We start from the raw sequence: 20907 nt of genomic DNA on the forward strand, positions 1-20907 counted from the left end.
TTTTTCTTTTTTTTTTAAAATTTCTTTATTGGATTTGGAATTTTTCCACATCGAATTGCTTAGGTGAAATACCCATGCTTCCAATGTATCTCTTGGCATCCTTTCTCATCTTCTCAGTTGTGTCTGCATCCCAGTTCAACTCCTTGCTCATGATTTCAACAACACCATCAACAGCACTCATAGCTTCTCTGGCGTTGAGGAATGCCAATCTGGTTCTTCTGGCCAAGAAATCAACTGGGGTTCTTGGATACTCGTACTTAAGCGAGTAGAGCAACTCAGCAATGGTGAATGGCTCGTCGAATGATTGGTAACTCAACTGGTTTTCTGGTGAGACTTCGGTTGGGTTTGGAATAAATTCTTTTTGGTGTGCCAAGGTGACTGGCAACTTGTTGTAATCACTGGCTTTGTACAAGTCCAAAATCATTGCTGATCTTGAACCATAATTGTGCGACAAGTGCTTGGCCAACTTCAATGGAATCTTGTATTCGTGAATCAATCTGGCAGAGTAGTTCTTTGAGTAATCGTCACCACCAATGAGGATCAACTCGTTGGTTTGACATGGCTTGAGGTTCTTTCCGTCGAAATCGAAATGCTTAACAACATAGTCGATTGTTTCTTGTGCCATTTCTCTGTATGTAGTCCATTTACCTCCAGAGATGGTCACCAATGCTGATGGTGATTGCTTCAACAAATGTGATCTAACCAAACCTTCAGTTGAGCCCGAGTCTTCTTGACCTTTTGGAACAGTATCAGGGTCTCTAACCAATGGTCTAATACCTGACCATGCAGACAAGACATCTTTTCTGTCAATTGGGAATACCAAGTATTTTTGCATCTCCTTGATGATATCTTGAATGTCTTCTTCGGTTGGCACTGGGTTTTCTGGAACTTGTTTCAATGGAGTATCGGTGGTACCGGCCAAGACTTTTCCTTGCCATGGCAAAAAGAACATAACTCTTCCGTCAGCAGTAGATGGGTCCAAGAGACCCATTGTTGTTGGGCAGTAGTATTCTGGGAGAACAATGTGCACACCACTAGATGGAACAACCATACGTGGCTTTTGTTCGGTCTTTGCTGGTAATCCTTGTGGGTCTTCGTCCATTTCCAAAATCTTGTCGGCAAAAGGACCAGTAGCATTGACAACAGAAGTAGCTTTGATTTCATAAGTTTCCTTTGTTTCCAAATCGGTAGCCTTAACACCATACAATTTTCCCTTGTCATCTTTCAACAATTGGTCAACGTTAAAGTAGTTCAATACAGTAGCACCGTTTTCAATAGCAGTGATGGCCAAAGTAGCATTCATTCTAGTATCGTTAAAGGAACCATCGTGGTAAACACAAGCAGCTTTCAAGTTTGTGGTGTCCATCATTGGAGCAATAGCAGATGCTTGTTCCTTACTAAGAATAATCGAGTTTCTCAAGTTTTGTTTACCAGCAAACCAATCGTACATCTTACAACCGGCGAAAAAGTATGGTACTTGCCAGTAGTTATAAACAGGGATCATGATTGGCAAGACTGAACACAAGTGAGGAGCTGTTCTCAACATGTTACCTCTTTCATTCAAGGCTTCAATGACCAAGTCCAACTGAGCTTTACTCAATTGGAAAATGGCCTTTTCCAAGTAACGAACACCACCATGGGCCATCTTGGTAGATTTTGAAGATGTACCGGAACCGAAATCAGTCTTTTCCAAAAGACAGACATTTAAGCCACGTGTGGCAGCATCCACGGCACATCCTGAACCGACGGCACCACCTCCAATGATCAACACGTCAAATTGTGGGGTTTCCTTGATATTTTTGACTAAATCCAGTCTTGTTGGTGGTGCTGGATAGTCCTTCTTCAATGGCTTGTATGCACTCACAATCTCTGGTTTGTGTTTTGGTTTGATAAAGTCCAAGTAGATGATGGCACTACCAGCAACACCACCTGCCGCAAGACAGGATTTGGCTAGGGTAGATTTGAAGAATCTAGACATATTAGTTTATGAATAGTTAAGTCTTTTTTTTTGGTTGTTTGAGATCTATTCCTCCCTGTTTTTTTTTTCTTAATTTCCAGGGAAAGTGATTAACACGAACTTGATCTTGTTTAGTAGAAATTAGGGTAGTGAAGATGAAGGAACCCCAAAAGTTAGAATGAAGAAAGAAAAGAAAAAAGGTTTCAATGAAAACACAGGTAAAAGGTATTCAAAGTACGCGCTTTTCTCTCGTCCGTTTGCAATAAGCGGCTGGGTGGTTTGAAGAAAAAAAAAAGGGTGATTAATATGGTTAAATCAGCTTTTTCTTTTTATTCTTTATCCAACTTAAGTCTCCTAAATTGAATTAATGGAAGAAAAGGAAAAGTGGATGGGGTAGGTGGAAGTTTAGAGCAAATGAAAAATGAAAAAAAGGGAAAGAGAAGGAGAAAAAAAAAAGTGAAACGGTGATCGACAAACTTGAGGATGGAATGTTCCCCACCTATATATATATATACACCCACCCATACTCAAACCCAATACATACACAAACAATACAAAGGGCAACCAAATATCTATATCTGTCTCGATAAACACTAAAAACAATAGCAAGTGTCGAAGTGTCACCTCAATGGAAAAAAAAATAAATAAAATAAATGAAAAATAAAAAAAATAAAAAAGATAAAAAAAATTTAATGGAAGAAGATGAAGCAGAGGAAGAAACGCAAAAAAAAAAAGAAGAAATCTTGACAAATGATATTGCAAGACTTTTTTCGCAATCAAAAGGCACACATTCATACACATACCCATATGCTAATGTCGACAGTAGTAGCTGTGTCGACAACAGTAGAAGAGCAATTGCGTGAGTAACATATAATTTAAGGCAGTATACGTCACGCTTTAGAAGATGGTGGCATTTCTTTAACCCTATACTGTAAACCTTTTTTTAAAGAAGAAAAATTTTATTGTCTTGTATTGTCTTGTATTGTCTTTTATTTTATGTGTGATGATGGTTGTTGCACATAATAAACTTGCAGCTTCTTATGAAATAAAAAATAAATAAAATAAAATAAAAAATAAAAAAATAAAAAAATAATTTTATTATTGCTGTAGTAGTGCAATCTTGGAAAAATTGCAAAACGTATGTGGAGGAAGACAAGACAGGTGGAGGACTAGTGTGTCTGTTGAATAAAGGAAACAGTGGATGGAAAGCTTGTCTCAGTTCTGAACTCCGGATACAGTTGCTGCCAGAAAAAAAAAAGAAAAGAAAAGAAAAGGAAAGAGTCAAAGTAAAAAAGTAGAGGTCAATGATGTACCAACATCAGCTCATTAAACGTGTGATTGCAAACAAGAAAGAAGTGGAAAAAAGAAGAACATACCGTGGATGACCCCGGAGGAAGCTTTAGCATTTTACACTTTGACGGTGGAAAACGGCGCCGTTTTAATTTTTTATTTTTAATATTTTATGAATTCTTCCTTCTATTTTTCTTTTTGGTTTCTTTTAGTTTAAGATTTTCTTCCAACTTTCACTTTAAATCGGTGATGTATCTTTATTTGTATATATAGAATTTCGAAGTATCAAAATTTTAGACCCCTCCTCCCCCCCCCTTTCTGTTCCAGACCAAATTAGCGCCAGCACGTTTCCCTATGGCTAGTGAGTTCAAAATAAGGACAAAATAAAAAAGAGATTAAGAAAAATTATCATATGTAAAAAATAATGAAAAATTTAGAACAAATGGAGTGGAATGGAATTAAAAGCAGTGGTAGTAACCTGTCCAAATAAAGGTCAAAGGGATCTGCATTCCACTCTTGGTGGTTTGAAATTTACCCTTGAAGGAAGAGAAAGAGTCAAGATTTGGTGATTATTAAGAGGAATGTGATAAAATGAAATACAACTGAAGAACAAGGGGAACAGAACCTGAAGAAAGAAACAAAGAAAAGAAAAGAAAAGAGTGAAAAGAGAAAAGGAACAGTTGGAATCCAGAAGAGCCTTATTCGGTTTTACTTCTTCGTATTGATTCTCGGGCAGATATAACTTTGTCTATATTTTTTTTGGTTTGATTTGCAATTTGGAGCCTCGCATTTTGAAGTGCTGAAATAAAAAAAAGAGACAATTTTGAATGGTCTATTCAGCTGTGCCTCGTTAGTGCAAGCACTGGTCCCTATCATGTCTATACCATGTCTTTTTACTCGGCTCTTGCCTTCCTTGTAAAAAAAAATTTTTATTGTCTCTCAACGGTTTAAACGGAACAACGGAAGGTGTAAAAGGAAGTTCTTAGTAGACCCTAAAATAAAGTCAAATAAAGTAAAAAAGAGAAAGAGCTCATTTAGCCGAGGTTAGATAATGCAAAGTGTTACTTTTATTTTTCTTTGATTAAAAATAAATAAATAAAAAATTCATTTTGGCATAACAAAAAATAAAAAAATTAAAAAAAGGTTCAATCATCTGTAGGAAACAAAACACATGGGGAATAAGGTATGTTTGTGTCATTTGGCATTTTGTGAATAAGACAATACCATATCCTTCCCCAGACTCATCAATCTCTTGTGTAGGTTGTCTTTTGCTTTTTTGTTTGCAAAAATAGAAAACAAGAATTAGAATTAAACGCATTTTAAAGGATAATAACAAGTAATGCAACGGTTATATGGCTCTTTTTTTTATATATTCACGTGAATATTTACCAACTTCCATTTGTCCGTACAATGGGAGGAAGAAGAAGAAGAAGGAAATCTGATTTTGAATTTCTCAAGTTAGTGATGTTTTTTTGCATTAGTTTCTTACAAATATTTTTTGGAAAAGTTTTGAAAAATAAGCACAGCATCCATCACTTCAGTGAATAATTCACATCTTTTCCACTTTACCTCACCTCCGCATAAGCTCATTACTCAAGTTACTATAATCAGTTCACCAAAAAAGTATAAAAAGTATAACAAGAACCAAAGTATCACACTCTGTTGCTACCGTTTTTCGAATTAAACTCTATAGATTGTATATATATATATATATACAAAGCACTTATGTCACGTGCTTAAAAAACTCCCAAATACATTTATTTTTTTGCTGGATCAATTTCAGTGAGACCAAAATTACAAAAGGAAGCCGCCGCAGGAGGAGCTAGCCAAAGCAGCAAAAGCAGCAAAAGCAGCTGAAAAAATTAGAAGAACAAACAAAAGGACTATGAGTCGGAGTAAACGCATTAAACCATAAAAAGTTCATACACACTCTCTCTCTCTTACGTCAAGGTCTCGCTTCACCACACTACACCACACCACACCAAACACCTTCGTACTCAAAACACATTTCTCATCTTCAATACATTTTGCATCAATCTAATTATCAAATGTCAGATTCAGTACAATCAGAAGCTATTGAGCAGTTTATTGCCATAACGGGAATTGAATCGAATGGCGATGTCGAAGAGAAGGTACTGCGATTGTTGAATGTCCATGACAACAATTTAAACAATGCCATTTCCACATATTTTGATACTGGATTTGAAAGCATTGAAACAGCATCAGAAACTGTTGGCGGAAATATAAGTGGAAGCTCAGCAGTAGATGCAAGAGAAATTGAGAATGATGACGACATGGAACAATTGATCCATCGGTCGAGTATGGCGTCTCGAAACGAAATGGTGAATCTACAAACTCAAATGATGATGAATTCTTTAATCCCAAGATTACCAAAAGCACCTCAGATATCTACAAGATGGCAACTAGATGTTGGGATCCATACTTCAATCATTCATGAACGAGAAGAAAAGGAAAAGGAAAGGCAAGAGGAAAGGCAAGAGACGCAGGAGACAGAGAATTTTGCCACTACAAATTCTAGTACTGAAAACAAGGAGTTACTTGACCAAGAAGAGAATTTTGAAAATAATGACAGAGGAAAAGATCAAGAAAAACCAAAAAGCAATACTTCTTTGTTAAACACAATCTACTTTATTTTATTGGTAATTCCGAAAAGCGTGATTCTGGTCCTTCTTGCTTCGATCAAATTCGTCTTTGGTTTGGGGTTCGGAAGCTGGCCTTCTCAAAATCTCAATAATTTTAGACAACACGCCAATTTTAATTATGACAACTTCCATCCAAACTACAAGTACCTCGAAACACTACTGGAAAGGGCCACGATTTTTAACGAGTATGAGATTCACGAGTCAGAGTTTAATGAATTGCACACACTGTGTCAACGAGAATATGATTGGCTATTTGTTGTTCTTGCTAACGACTCCAAAGAAAGTAATGGTTTTGTTAATAAACTTTTCAGCCACCTGGCATTCAAAAGAATGTTTGCAAAAACCAATGGCCACTACAAAAACACCAAATTGTTTTTGGGCAATGTTGACCACTCTCCCGAGGCATTTGAAATTGCCAAAACTTACAAGGTTCGGAAAATCCCATACGTGATGCTAATCGCCAATGTATCGCCCAGTCCCGATATCATGCCATCGATGTCGATTGTCTACAAATCGAATTTGGCAAAAATGTTTATTGAAGAAGAAGAAGTTGGCATGACAGTTCAAAAAGTCACTAAGCAATTGAGCAAAAACTGCGAAAAGTTTTACCCACAATTGATTGCAGCAAAATATGATAAGCAAGAGATGGATATAAGTCGAATGATTAGACAACAGCAGGATGATGCGTACCTGCAATCACTTGTTCAGGATCAAATCAAGAAACAACAGCGCGAAGAGGAAAAGAAATTGCAAAGGGAAGCTCAAAGTTTGCAGAATATAAAGACTTTGTTCTTGCTAGACTTGTTTAACTCGGGGTATTTGCACAAAGTATCTGAATCAAATGAAGTACTTAAGGTGGCAGTTAAATTGCCACATGGGAAACGATTGGTTGAACAATTTGACAAGTCGCTTACAGTGTTGGATTTCTACATCTTTATCGAGTTGAAACTCTTTGTTGAAAATTTGTTGACTGAACATAGTCTCGAGTCAAAAGAGGAGCTTATAGCAAAAGTGGACAATCTAAAGAATGAATTGGAGATTATAGATGAAGTCAAGGAAAAGTATTCCACCATACAAGATTACTACAAAGATATGGGGTTCAAGTTTGAAGTTTTACAGCCATATCCCAAAAAAGTCATTGCAGTAGATGCGGACTTGCAGATAGGCAGTGCGCCAGAGTTTAAAGGGGCCAACTTCTTGATAGAATATATAATCGAGGATGATGATGAAGAAGAAGGAGAAGAGGGAGAGGGGGAGGAAGCAAAATAGGAAAAGAACGATAAACATTAATTGTATAGAGTATGTAAAATACAGATTTCTTGTTTTTATAAAGGTGAAGTTTATCGCACCCTTGGTAGTGTACTTAGTACCAAAATTCCCCAGAACACCTAGAACAATACTGAGCCGCCCCTCGTTTCTTCCCCCTCCCCCTCCTTATTTTTCTTTTTCTTCTTTCCGCCTTGTTAAATCCTGACACAAATGTAGATATCACTTCATGATTAGAATCAAAAGAGTGTGAGAGAAAAAGAGAAAGAGTGTCTCTAATACACAGGAGCAAACTTATCGATACATTCAATTCTACTGCTTTATATTTTATATCACCAGAGGTTAGTACTAAACGCAACAGCAAGTATCAACAACAAAAAAAGACAGATCACGAACAACGGCCAAGTCTACTATTCCTTTTTTCCTTATTTTCCTTTCCCCTCTTTTTTTTGTTGTAAGAAAAAAAAAAGTTTATTAGAAACGAAAGATACTACAAATGGCGAGTCGTCAATCCAGATTAGAGGCAGAAAGAATGGCAATGATGTCAAGAGGCAGATCCTTATCACCAGGTGCAGCTGGTGGTAGTGGGCTTTACAAAAGCCGGTCACCGTCTGCATCCCGCGAAGACTTTAACAAAGATCTTAAATGGTCAATTACAAATCACGATCCGCTGGAGAGGATCCAAAAACCGAATGACGCAAATGATGAAGATAGAACTTGGGAGAACGATGTGAGTGAAGAAGAACATATTAGTGATGATGATACAAATGAAAAGTTTCAATACGCAGATACTGGAAATATTCTACCAAACTATGCATGTCAAGACGAAAAGATTAATGAGGTGAGTTCCATCTTGGAGCACTCCAATCTAAACGACCATTCAACAGTTAGACGATTAGAAGAGTTGACTGCAAACGAGAGGGCGTTGGCTGCAGCCAAGAATGCAGGAAGCAAAGTTGATCAAGGGGTATTGGATAAGTTGGCTAGTGATAAACACAAATTGACTGGCTCCGAAGCGTTGAATTTAAGGAATTCTGACCAAGACGCATCGAGCAGACGGCAAAAATTGGAAAATTACCAAGCATATAGAAGGAAGATTATTGATCACGAAAATGGTCTTAGCTCGCCACCAACCTCGGCCTCTCCCACGAGAGGTGGTAGTGGTAATGGTGCTGGTGCTGGAGCGGGAGCGGGAGGCGGCGAAGAAGATGGAGATTTCATGGTTCCCTACACCTCAGCAGTTGAAGATAAATTGGATAGTGAATTTGCTTCACAATTGAATGAGACTATTAGAGAAGGTGAAGTGGATTCAAATAAAGCACATTCGCGAGTTATTCAAACAATCACAAGAGGTAATTTTTTCCAATTGGTGAACCCCAAGATCAAACCCAAGATGTTTCTTGTATGCATGGACTTTTCGCCAGAGTCTATATTTGCATTGGAGTGGTCATTGGGTACTGTGTTGGTTGATGGTTCGGTGTTGTTCATTACCTGTGTCATTGAAGATAGCGACACCAATCACCATTTGAAAGGTAACACTCAAAACGAGAATCAAAGAGAGAGGCAGAGGCTTGAAATGTTGAACAAGGCAAAGCAACAGGTGCTCAATTTGTTGAAGCTCACAAAATTGCAGATACATATTGTTATCGAGATTGTCCATCACCCTATACCAAGACACTTGATTTTGGAGTTTATTGATAATTTGCAACCTACATTGGTCGTGGTGGGTTCAAAAGGACAGAGTGCAATCAAAGGTGTGCTTCTTGGCTCTTTATCCAACTACCTTGTCACCAAGTCCACAGTGCCGGTTATGGTGGTGCGTGAAAAGTTGAAGAAGATCAATAGGTTCAAGAGCGGCTCATCAATGTTTTCAAACAATATAAAACCATTGACATTATCAGAGGCCAGAATAGATTAAGATTACGGAAGGAGAACAGATGAGATAATAATAATAATAGTTGAAAGAACTAAAAGAAAATTAAAAAAAAAGAATTAAAAAAAGAATTAAAAAAAAAAAAGATTAACTGAATTTCTAATGTACATTAAACTTGATGCTAAATAATTGGTATGTCTCTTCTTCATCCCTCGCCTTGTTTTTTTCTTCTCCTTCTTTCTTTCTACCTATTTGTTTACTTCTTAATTCCACCTCTCATGTAACGCCCCACAACGATACAATGGTCTCTTTCATATGGCTCCAATGTCAATTGTTCCAATGGCTTGATCTTTTCTTCTCTCAATTTCTGCACTTCTCTGGCAAACACGGTTTCAGCATCCACTGTAGAGTCGATACAGTTTGCCTTGATGGAAATGACAACAATACCGCCATCTTTCAAGAATAAATGCGAGTTCAATGCAATAATACGAGCTTGATCTGGTTGAGCAACATCGGCAAACACACAGTCCACCATACCGACCAACATTCTGTATTTCTGTGGGTGTCTAGCATCGTCAATGATTGGAATGACATTTGGTCTCTTCTTGGCCATACCAATCAACTCTCTACCTGGTCTGTGTGAGAACTCCACGGCGTAAACTAAACCTTCTGGTCCAACAACATCGGCAACGTGTGAAACAGATGTACCCGAGGCAGCACCCAAGTACAACACTTTTTTACCTGGTGCAACACCCAACTCATCGATACCACCCATAATACCTGCAGCCAACTTGGATCTGAATGGATTCCAAACACGGTACTCAATCTTTGTAGCTGGTTGGCCTTCTTCCTTGGCTGGCTCTTCAACACTGATTCTCTTTTCTCCGTACACGGACTCACCTGGAGCTGTGTTCTTGGTGACTAACAAATCTTCTTTACCTCTGGCAATGAAAACACCAGCGTGTCTGTGTGGTTCAATGACAACCTTGGCACCTCCCTTGGCACCTCCTCTAGCGCCACCGCGTCCACCTCTTGCACCACCACGGCCACCTCTAGCACCACCTCTGGCACCACCTCTGGCACCTCCACGAGCACCGCCTCTTCCACCACCACCGAATCCACCACGGCCACCGCCTCTTCCGCCACTGAATCCACCACGGCCACCACCACGTGCACCGCCTCTACCTCTTGGAGCTCCGAATGCCATTATTGATTATTTATATAAGTGAATAGGTATTGATGGGTATAGTTAAAGTTTTTCAATATACTTCGAAGAACTTTGATGATAAAAAAAAAAAAAGGGAAAACAGAATGTACTGAAGGGGGAAGGGGCAAGCAAAAGTTTTGAGGAAAAATTTTCAACACGAGTGACGAGAGATGGAGCGAGAAAAAAGTATTGCGGCACGGGTGCGACACTCAACACACGCTAAATGAAAGGGTAGATATTAACCAACTTTGACATCAATGAAGTATAGAACAAGACTTTGTATATGGCCAAGTGCATGTTTGTCGTTTGCAGTCAACTGAGTAGAGTTGATTCCGTGTTTTTTTGAAGTTTTTATGAGATGTTTTGGTGGAGTTAGATAGAGATTTATTTGCAAAATAGTGTTAATTTAGACAAACTTGGTGATAACTCAACACACACAACAGATTACAAGCTGAAACTTGGCATGACTATAGATAAACATGAATTACACTAATCATGATATTTATAATGATATTATATGATGTTTGTGTGGAGATGTATATGAAAATCAGTTCATTGGGCGATGCCCATCGTGAGGCTCACCTGGTCACGTGAAGATAAGATGGAGGAAACGGAGGAAATGGAGGTGGAGGTGGAGTTGGAGAGGAGCATTTTGAAACTAAAATCTGTAGACAGAAAATCATGTATTCGAACTGAAGGGGCTATGAGCAGTAAAGATGTAGATTATAGTGCAATTAATGATCTGTGTTTAATCTCCAAAAAAAAAACACAAAAGATACAAACTATACAAACTATACAGTTTCTATACCTAGATCCTCAGGACCAAAACTCATCGGTAACAAATCCTTAAGGTACACCTTGATAAAGTCTCCATTTTTGTTAAAGAGGAAAAGCACAATATCGTGACAAAACTCACGTATAAACTGGCGGCATATACCGCATGGCACGATTGGCTCCTCTGTATCTGCGGCAATTGCTATTGCTTTGAACTTGCGGTACCCCTCACTCTATTTTCAATTTTGGCAAAGTTAGTTGTTAGTAACTTAAAAAGATGTTTATTGATGGTGAGAATGGGACAAAAGAGTTTGATTTTATTAATTTTTTTTAATTTACATACGACGGCTTTCGATATAGCTGTTCGCTCGGCGCAGACACCGGCTCCATAAGAGGCATTCTCGACATTGACTCCAGTGATGTATTCTCCCAGCTCAGTCAAGACGGCACAAGATACTCTAGCAATGGTGTTAGTGGTGCATACTTTTATTAATCTAATGGTTATTTAATCAATTTCACATACCGGAACTTGGAGTAGGGGCAATATGCTAGTTTTCTGGCTTCATATTATTGACAATTTTTCCTTTGTTAGTATTCTGTATTGGAGATCTTCATTCGGCAATTGATTCGCGGAGCTGAATTTTTCTTATTCTGGACACACCATCGAGTGCTTTCTCTTTCAAGGTAGTAAACTCCACATCGGTCACGTCAGAGTGATCTTTGTATGTCTTGATAGTCATGTGTAGTAGTTGTAAAAGTAGCAGTGATAAACTAGATCAATATACTTTGGAAAAAAGTCTACTTGTTGATATTGAACAGTGGAGAAGTCGTGTGAGATTGTGGCAAAAGAATAACAGAGAGAGAGAGAGAGAAAGAGACAAGAGAGAGAGAAAGAGACAAGAGAAAGAGAAAAAAAGAGCGTACACTTACATTACATAATAAACATGTGGTCCTTATATAATCATCAATTTCAACGAAATTCTGTTAGTGGCAACAATTACAACAACGAGATTCAAGTGTATGTTAGTTTCTCATACACCCAATATTTTCATCTCCATAATAGTGTTTCTTTTTTTTTTATGAGAGAAAAAGAGGCGAGAGCACTTTTAACCACAGGTGAATTCCAAATACAAGCCAATAAACTTACCCACAATAGACCAGTCATAGACTAGGAATCTAAAGGAAAAAAAATAATCAAAAGAACAGAACAGAGCAAAACAGAGCAAAACAGGGAAATGCCAACTTTAGAAGAATTAGAGTCGCAACAGGATGGAGAAGATTCTCTCGACTTGGAGATCCTACAATCATCGACAGCCGATATAATCAATAGAACAAAATTGCTAGACAATGACATCAAGGTAATGAGGTCGGAATCACAGAGGCTAACCCATGAAAAGACAATGATGTTGGAGCGGATCAAGGATAACCAGGAGAAAATCAACAACAATAAGCAATTGCCCTACCTTGTTGGTAATGTAGTGGAATTATTAGACTTGGACGTGGAGAAAGAGGCCAGCGAGCAAGGAGCCAACGTTGATATAGATGCGGCAAGGTCGGGGAAGTCTGCTGTGATCAAGACTTCAACGCGACAGACCATTTTTTTGCCAATGATTGGGCTTGTAGATCATGAGCAGTTGAAGCCAAACGACTTGATTGGAGTCAACAAGGATTCGTACTTGATTCTCGACACTTTGCCCTCGGAGTACGACTCCAGAGTCAAGGCTATGGAGCTTGACGAGAAGCCAACAGAGACATATTCCAATATTGGTGGGTTGGATACTCAGATTGAGGAATTGATCGAGGCTGTTGTGTTACCAATGAAGCAAGCTGAAAAGTTTCAAAAGTTGGGAATCAAGCCACCAAAAGGTGCATTGATGTATGGTCCTCCAGGTACAGGTAAGACACTTTTAGCCAGGGCATGTGCTGCACAATCTGGTGCCACTTTCTTGAAGCTAGCTGCGCCTCAGTTGGTGCAAATGTTTATTGGAGATGGTGCCAAGTTGGTGCGAGATGCGTTTGCGTTGGCCAAGGAGAAGGCGCCCACCATTATATTTATTGATGAGTTGGATGCAATTGGTACAAAGAGATTCGATTCCGACAAGAGTGGTGATAGAGAAGTGCAAAGAACGATGTTGGAGTTGTTGAACCAGTTGGATGGGTTTGGATCTGATGATAGAGTAAAAGTGTTGGCAGCAACAAACAGAGTCGATACCTTGGACCCTGCATTATTGAGATCAGGAAGATTGGACCGTAAGATTGAGTTTCCGCTTCCATCGGAGGAGGCTAGAGAGTCTGTGTTGAAGATTCATGCAAGAAAACTACACTGCGATAATGACTCAATCAACTGGAGGGAGTTGGCCAGGTCCACTGATGAGTTTAACGGTGCGCAATTGAAGGCAGTTACTGTTGAAGCAGGTATGATTGCATTGAGAAATGGAAAGTCTATTATCAGGCACGAGGACTTTGTAGAGGCTATCAGTGAAGTACAAGCAAGAAAGTCCAAATCTGTCAATTTCTACGCTTAGTGGAAATGGAGAAGGATTCTTGGTGGCTGCGGTATTTGTGGTGGTTGCGGTGCTTGAGGTTGTAGAGTGTGGAGAGATTTGTTTGTACACATACTAATTTGTATAGATTAAGGCGATAAAACTAATCTATATTGATGACTTGAAACTTACTCTCTGGTGTGTTTTTTTCTTTTGTCCTCTTATCATTTTTGTAAACAAAGCAAGCAAATGCCAGTTTATTGTATCCCCAAGTTGGACATAATAGAAAGAAAAGAGTATATTTTTTTGTTTGTTGTTCCTCCATACTTTGAGAATATCACGTAAAAATTAAATTAAAAACTACATCGTATAAAACAAAACCATCTTTTCCTCATAAATCATTTACCAAGAGAAGTGATGGTCAATGTTTGCATCTGTCCAAGTAGATCGTCAATACGGCCATCTAATATACCGTTGGCATATTCGTCTCTTGACGCGGGATCCATATACTGTTGTATTTGGGCCAACCTCGAGTACCCTTCAGTACAGAACCTCAATTGAATCTTGACCAAACTCTCGAATGAAGGATCATAGAATGGTACTCTCAATGCAATCAATTGTGGTAATTCGTCCTTTAGTTGCTTATTGAGGTTTTCGTAAATTTCTTTCGCCATAGCGAGTTCCTTCTCGGCTTTGGGCAATTTACCAGCATCCTTTGCTGGCTTATCGATCAATCGCCGTACTCTTGATTTGCATTGCTCAAAATCCGTCTTCTTGTGTGCTCTCTTTTTGATTGCTTCATCGATTTCAACAAAGTAATGGGCAAACTTGGCAATTGGGTCTAGCACGGTCTCTCTAAATGGTCCGTCCAATTGCTTAACTGTTTCTTCGTCAAACTCTTGAACGCACTGCAGGTAGTAGGTTCCCAATGCCGTGTATGCAGATTGTCCTTGCTTGGACTCCTCGTACAAGTTGGAGACAATCTCAGCAATAACAACTTGAGATCTGGTGACTGCTCTGATGTGGTCCAAGTATCCCTTTGATGCCTTTTGCAAAGTCTCACCTGCTGATTTCAAAGTCTTGTATCTTCTTTCCTCGGTGTCAAAGTCTTTGTCCATGGTCTTGTCGACACTCTTGACGGTGACGGACCCGCCTGCACGAGTAACTGCCTTTTTGAATCCAGTCCAAGACATGTTCTTTTTTTTTGTTGATATTGGAAATACAGGCCTGGTAGTTGTAAAAGTGTTGAAGTGATGAGAGTAATGAAATGCTCGGGGGGGAGAGACTGGGGAGGGGTGCGTTGGAGTCAAGATAGCTTGCTTTTGGTGCATAGTGTTTTTTTTTTTAGGAATTAGGGGCATGATCGATTGCGGCGCGCATGGGAAAATTCATTCAATTTCAGATCTTTGACAATTTATTTCCGAAAACCAAAATATTGGAAAAGAAATTACCAGCACATAAGCCACAAACTCACAAATACAAATACAAATATAAATATATATATATATACGTATATATATTCCTGAGAGCATCAATACAGTTTAGAACACTGACACATCTACATATTCTTTAACATGTCAGATCAACAGCAATTGGAAGAAAAGAAGCGAAAGATCCAGGAGATCCTCAAGTTGAAAGAAGAGAATGCGTTATTGATCCACAATGTACAGCAACTCCAGCATTTGAACCACAAGATGGAGCATGATCTTGAGTATATCCAAGACTACATCAGCAAGCTTATACAACAGAGCAGCAGTTGAGACAATTTATTAAACTTTTTTTTTCCTTTGAAAGGAAAATATGACAATACTTTGGATGTGTTGATGGATTAGGGAACTATGAGGCTGTAGCAATACGGGACTATCATTGAAAAGTAAGTTTGCTGTGCATTTACAGCAATGTATTTAAAGTTTGAAGATTGTGTTGCTATATTTCGATGTTTGCACAACTCACATTTTTAGTGATAAGAACAGTTTTGAACAGTAGCGAATTGTGTAGTTCTTATTGCTGTCTGATCAAACACACTATTATGTTCTTTAACAATAAGAAATACGACAAATTGAGTCAAAGTTTGTGGATCAAATACTTGCGCATACAAACACCCAATCAGACAAAGCCCCTGTGCCTGATCAGATAGTAATAGGCACAGGCAGTCGTATCAATCTATGTAGCAGCGTATAACTTTTAATGAATTTAATGACTTATTTTTAGACAAATTGAATGTGTGTATATCTCTCTCTCTCCGGATTTAGTGTCAAATTCACAAATTAATCTTTTTGTCTTTAGACATCTCGTGATATTCATGAGCATACATAAAGTGAGTAAAGTTTTTTTACATATCAACTTAGAGCAAAGAAATAAGTGTCGTTTCCAACATATGGAAATTTGTAGAATACTTGAGTCGAATGCTGAAGTAGAGTTTACCAACCAATTTTGTTTTTTAGTAAATCCAATAACTGAAATTTTACAAATATTTTGCAGCAATCTGCACAGAAAATACTCTGGTAACAAGAATTTATAGAGTCCAGAAAAAATCCAAAGAAAAAAAAATCAATGAACTTCTCCTATACTATAATTAAAGAGCTTGTATCGAGTTTAATCAATATCGATACTCAGCTACATCAGCAAAAATCTGTATATACTGTGACCGTCGTGATCAGAATGTTAGAAGTTCATGGTTAAAAAAAAAACAGCACGTGACCGATAAAAATTTGTACCACCTACTTTGCGCTTCGAAAACTTGTGTAAGACCGCTACAATGGAAACAATCCGCAAAACAAAGTAAATACAACAAATTATTAAAAGTGGATGTTAAATAAAGTAGAGTTGAACAGTGAGAGTCCATAGAAATAGTTTTGAATACAATTCTACATTATTGTTATATTACGGTAGCGTCGATTTGTGTTGAGTCTATAGATATAGTTTTGATCCTCTAATTTGTGTTCCCTCAAGTCATGAGTACATTATTGCAGACTGCTTTTTCCCATCCTGAAGTCCAACCGTGTATCAAAGGCATATACCAGTCGACCAAATCCTACTGGGAATTCTGTCTTGTACTCGACGCAAATTGGCACGAATTATCACCAGCGCTTCGCGGTAAACCGAAAACCCGTTCTAAGTTTGTACATCAACTGAATTCAGGTTTGCCCCGTTTTCATAAAGAGCCACCATCAATTATCGCTGCGGTACCAGGGAACAAAGCGCCTCGCTCACACTTTGTCGCGATACAACTCGCAAAGTCGTCGACCTCTGATACCACGGGCTACCCCTACCAAGAATCTTCATATTCCTTTATAAGCATCTCGTTGGTTTCCTCTCTTGGACTCGCACCTACGCCAGACCTTTCAACGCATCCACATTGCCGCGTTCGGCCAAGGTGCTCGATCCATTGAGGCACATCGAGTTAGTGTTGACTTTACTATCAAGGGACTCGCAAACCAGTTTACATTTTCCTTCCTCGTCCACAAATCATCTATCCTGCCTATTCTTTTGGGGGAAGATTTCTGGGAACGATTTGAAGTGTTGTGTTTGCCTGGGAAACGTCTCGAATTACAAGGTCAACCTATACCCACGATTCCCATCGATGATCATCAACTAATCTTCAGTACAGAATCATTGGATCCCATTCCTGACCCAACACCAACTGAACTCCACGAAGTGATTCAGTCGTTCCGATCACTGAAACTGGACTTGTATTTGCCACCTCAACGTGAGGATGATTTCCGGATTGCTATGAAATCAAATGCAACGCTCCCACCAAAACGTCCATTACCAAAGTACACGGTTGCGGCACAACAAGCCATTTCTGACCATGTCCAAGATTTATTGACTCATGGGTTAATCAAACGCTCCTCCTCGTATCATTACAACATTCCTGCAGCAATTCCAAAGAAGAACGGCAGTTACCGAATCGTCTATGATTTTCGAGGAGCGAACTCCATCACAATTCCCCTACCTTCCACTTGGCGCAATTTCAGAGAACTATTGCAAGGGAGTAGGGGATCCACCTTTTTTAGCACCATTGATCTTCTGAGTGCGTACCACCAGCTACGAGTCCATCCGTCAACATCCAAATGGACTACTTTTTGGACACCACTCGGCAAATTTCAATTTAAAGTGCTTCCCTTTGGCCTAATAACGGCCAAAGTATTCGGCCGTTATATGACCAAATTATTTTCAGATATGCCGTTTGTCAGAACGTACCTTGACGACATCCTTGTATTTTCAACTACTGCCGCTCAACATTATCACCATCTTAAACTCGTGCTCGAACGTCTTTCGACAAATCGCCACACGGTTAATTGGGATAAATCAGTCTTTGCGCAGAAGGAAATTCAAATGGGTTGGTCATGTTCTCAGCAAGGATGAGGTACTGCCCTTGGATCCCACTAAAGATCAAATCCAACAAATTGGCACCTCTCAAACGAAAGACGACATTCGACAATTCTTAGGCCATGTAGCCTATATCCAGGATCATATACCACAGTTTAGTCATCGCGCTGCACCACTCACAGACTTGCTCACCAAGAACAAACGGTTTGACTGGTCTACCCGATGTCAACGTACCTTTTGACAATCTCAAACACGCAGTACTAGATGCGACAACTTTGCAGATATTTGATCCTGATAAACCAATAGGTATTTTCACAGACGTGTCCCAAGTGGCTATGGTCTGCTAGTCTTATGCAGCAAGATTGCACCAATGCAAACACTTGGCGCCCGATTGAATACCAATCCCAAATGTTTTATTCATCGGAATCGAATTGAGACATACATCTCAAAGAATTTGCCGCGGTAAAAATGGTATTCACAAAATTTCGGTTCTTCGTTAAAGGTGTACGATTAACCCTTTTTGTCAACCAACTACCGATCGTGCAAATCTTTCAGGCCTATGGTACCACAAAAACTCCAGTGGACCCCCGAATTCAACGATGGATAGCAAAGCTTCTCTGCTATAACTTTGATGTCATCCATATCTCCGGGGCCACCAATTATGTGGCGGACCATATGAGCCGAAATCCTACATTTTTCCAGTCTCCTGGGTCTATTTCCATAGTTGGCGCAGTAAATGTAGTCAAGGTCCCGCAAGAATGGATCGAAGATTTTCACCAAGCATACCTTGACGATCCAGCATTCTCGACAGTCTTCAAACTGCTCTACCACCTGGAAACCACCAATACTGAATTACCCGACTACACGTTAGACCCCAAGACTCGGCTTTTATATTTGCAAGAACGCCTCTGCATCCCGCACCAGTTACTTCCGCAATTTTTGCACTTGCAACACGTCGCCCTCACTGGCGGTCATCTCGGCAAACAACGGTTTCTACAAAATATTAAACCCCACTATTACTTCCCGAAGATGACTGGAATCATATCCAATTATGTCGACCTGTGTATTGTTTGCCAAAGGCACAAGTACAACAACCTGGCGCCTGCCAGCCTTCTTCAACCCTTCCCCCCTCCCAAGGGCCGTTGGACCAACCTCAATATGGATCTTATCAGCGGATACCCGGATGTGGAGTTTTACGGACGACAAGTCAATGCCATATTGACTATCGTCTGTCGGTTTTCCAGACGGGTACATTTTTACCCGATCTCGACCAAATTTTCCGCTGTGGACATGGCATTTATATTTCAACATTTTTATGTCCCCCTCCACGGCATCCCTACCACGATCACCACGGATCGGGGCCCCCAGTTTACCAGCGAAACGTTCCAAAGCTTTGCAACTTTCCTCCGAATTAAGTCAAACATATCGGTTGCGAACCATCAGCAAAGTAACGGTTTAGCAGAAGCCAAAAACAAGCAAGTTGAACAATACCTCCGACTCTATATTCAGTCACTGAAGGATTGGCCACAACTCTTGCTGATTGCTAAATTCGTGTTAAGTCTGGCATCTAGTGCTGCTCTTGGTAGAAAATCCCCTTTTGAGGTTGATCTTTCTTACATCCCCAAAGCCCCTTCAACACTAATATTTTTCCTCTACATACCACCACTTTTGACAGCTCCGCGTTTGACATCACCGAGAAAATCGACCGTCTAACTGCTGCAGCGCGCAATAACCACCAAGCAGCTTTTGCTAGTGATAAACATTATTATGACCGCCGCCATCGGGATGCGGATTTTCAAGTGGGTGATAAAGTATTTGTGGACAATACAGTGTTGAAGACGTACCCTGATGCCCATGATTCCGACCTCCCCCAAAAATTGAGATCAAAATTCACGGGCCCCTTCTCGATCACCGAAAAGTCGGACAATGGCGTTAACTACACTTTAGCTATGCCTCTGTCCTACAAAGGTGACCACACATTCCATGTCAGCCTACTCCGGCTCAAAAAGTCGATCCCCACTGACACCCTCCAAGCTCCTATTCCCGAAGTAGGAGCTAAGAAATACAAAGATGGCACCCAATTGTCAAAATTGTCGCTATTGTCAGTCACCGTTGTGTCCGTCGTAAGCCCACGAAAGACGAATGTACCGGCGAAGTAGGAGAGTACAGGGCGACGTCTCAGACACGTACAGCACCTGCACTTCTCCACTTGGAAGGACCTCTAAGTTAGAAAAATGAGCTTCAGTCAGGGTAGAATCAATTGATGCAAATTTTGATTGTTTTTTAAAAGTATATAATAAAAATTTGTAGGTTTACATTAAGGAGTATTTATATTTATAATTGTTGACGAAGTAGTTGTAAATTACAACCCCGCAAATAATAGCCTCGGTTGGTTTTGTGTGCGTAATGTATAACAACCAATTACAATATTTTGTTAGGGACGAGAGGGTGAAAGGATAGATTCCGCATGTCCCGGAGGTAATTCTCTTGCATATATTAGTTTGGGTCGAAAGAGCGCAAAAAAATAGTAGAAACAAGGAAGAAGTTAGATAACAGAGTATAATGAGGAGCTATAAAGTTACATGTTAGCTTTGCAATGAAAAAGATAAAATTCAAGTATCAAGGAGAAATCGGGGTTGATACAAGGTTCTGAAATAGATGTTGAAGGGTAGAACTTCATATAACTTTGAGTTGAAAATTGTAGTAAAATGAAGGATGCACTTGAAACTCGGTGTAAGGATGCACTTGAAACTCGGTGTAAGGATGCACTTGAAACTCGGTGTGAGGATGCACTTGAAACTCGGTGTAAGGATGCACTTGAAACTCGGTGTAAGGATGCACTTGAAACTCGGTGTAAGGATGCACTTGAAACTCGGTGTAAGGATGCACTTGAAACTCGGTGTAAGGATGCACTTGAAACTCGGTGTAAGGATGCACTTGAAACTCGGTGTAAGGATGCACTTGAAACTCGGTGTAAGGATGCACTTGAAACTCGGTGTAAGGATGCACTTGAAACTCGGTGTAAGGATGCACTTGAAACTCGGTGTAAGGATGCACTTGAA

General features: G+C 39.6%; 8 protein-coding genes across 8 annotated transcripts; 4 read left to right on the plus strand and 4 right to left on the minus strand. All coding sequences in view use genetic code 12, as the record gives it.

Moving 5' to 3' along the window:
- Positions 1–25: 25 nt before the first annotated feature.
- Positions 26–1978, minus strand: GUT2 (mitochondrial glycerol-3-phosphate dehydrogenase; the record flags this gene model as incomplete). Its single annotated transcript, XM_001523145.1, has 1 exon — positions 26–1978. The coding sequence occupies one exon, from the start codon at positions 1976–1978 to the stop codon at positions 26–28; it is 1953 nt and encodes a 650-aa protein (XP_001523195.2).
- A 3317-nt stretch (positions 1979–5295) lies between these two features.
- Positions 5296–7179, plus strand: PVL30_004495 (uncharacterized protein; the record flags this gene model as incomplete). Its single annotated transcript, XM_001523146.1, has 1 exon — positions 5296–7179. The coding sequence occupies one exon, from the start codon at positions 5296–5298 to the stop codon at positions 7177–7179; it is 1884 nt and encodes a 627-aa protein (XP_001523196.2).
- A 493-nt stretch (positions 7180–7672) lies between these two features.
- PVL30_004496 (uncharacterized protein) lies at positions 7673–9094 on the plus strand (the record flags this gene model as incomplete). The annotated part of the gene is given in 2 exon segments (XM_061119580.1): positions 7673–7679; positions 7698–9094. The coding sequence occupies 2 exon segments, from the start codon at positions 7673–7675 to the stop codon at positions 9092–9094; spliced, it is 1404 nt and encodes a 467-aa protein (XP_060975563.1).
- Positions 9095–9305: 211 nt separating this feature from the next.
- On the minus strand, positions 9306–10256 carry NOP1 (Small subunit processome complex component; the record flags this gene model as incomplete). The annotated part of the gene is made up of 1 exon (XM_001523148.1): positions 9306–10256. One exon carries the CDS (start codon positions 10254–10256, stop codon positions 9306–9308), a length of 951 nt encoding a protein of 316 aa, XP_001523198.1.
- Positions 10257–11047: 791 nt separating this feature from the next.
- Positions 11048–11694, minus strand: PVL30_004498 (uncharacterized protein; the record flags this gene model as incomplete). The annotated part of the gene is made up of 2 exons (XM_061119581.1): positions 11048–11261; positions 11690–11694. 2 exons carry the CDS (start codon positions 11692–11694, stop codon positions 11048–11050), a joined length of 219 nt encoding a protein of 72 aa, XP_060975564.1.
- A 571-nt stretch (positions 11695–12265) lies between these two features.
- On the plus strand, positions 12266–13555 carry RPT5 (26S proteasome regulatory subunit 6A; the record flags this gene model as incomplete). Its single annotated transcript, XM_001523150.1, has 1 exon — positions 12266–13555. One exon carries the CDS (start codon positions 12266–12268, stop codon positions 13553–13555), a length of 1290 nt encoding a protein of 429 aa, XP_001523200.1.
- A 356-nt stretch (positions 13556–13911) lies between these two features.
- hob3_2 (BAR adaptor protein Hob3) lies at positions 13912–14706 on the minus strand (the record flags this gene model as incomplete). The annotated part of the gene is made up of 1 exon (XM_001523151.2): positions 13912–14706. The coding sequence occupies one exon, from the start codon at positions 14704–14706 to the stop codon at positions 13912–13914; it is 795 nt and encodes a 264-aa protein (XP_001523201.2).
- Positions 14707–18067: 3361 nt separating this feature from the next.
- PVL30_004501 (uncharacterized protein) lies at positions 18068–20004 on the plus strand (the record flags this gene model as incomplete). Its single annotated transcript, XM_061119582.1, has 2 exons — positions 18068–18075; positions 19521–20004. 2 exons carry the CDS (start codon positions 18068–18070, stop codon positions 20002–20004), a joined length of 492 nt encoding a protein of 163 aa, XP_060975565.1.
- Between the last annotated feature and the right edge of the window lie 903 nt (positions 20005–20907).

The sequence above is a fragment of the Lodderomyces elongisporus genome, chromosome 5 (assembly GCF_030384665.1).
Source record: "Lodderomyces elongisporus chromosome 5, complete sequence".
Classification (NCBI taxonomy): Eukaryota; Fungi; Ascomycota; class Pichiomycetes; order Serinales; family Debaryomycetaceae; genus Lodderomyces; species Lodderomyces elongisporus.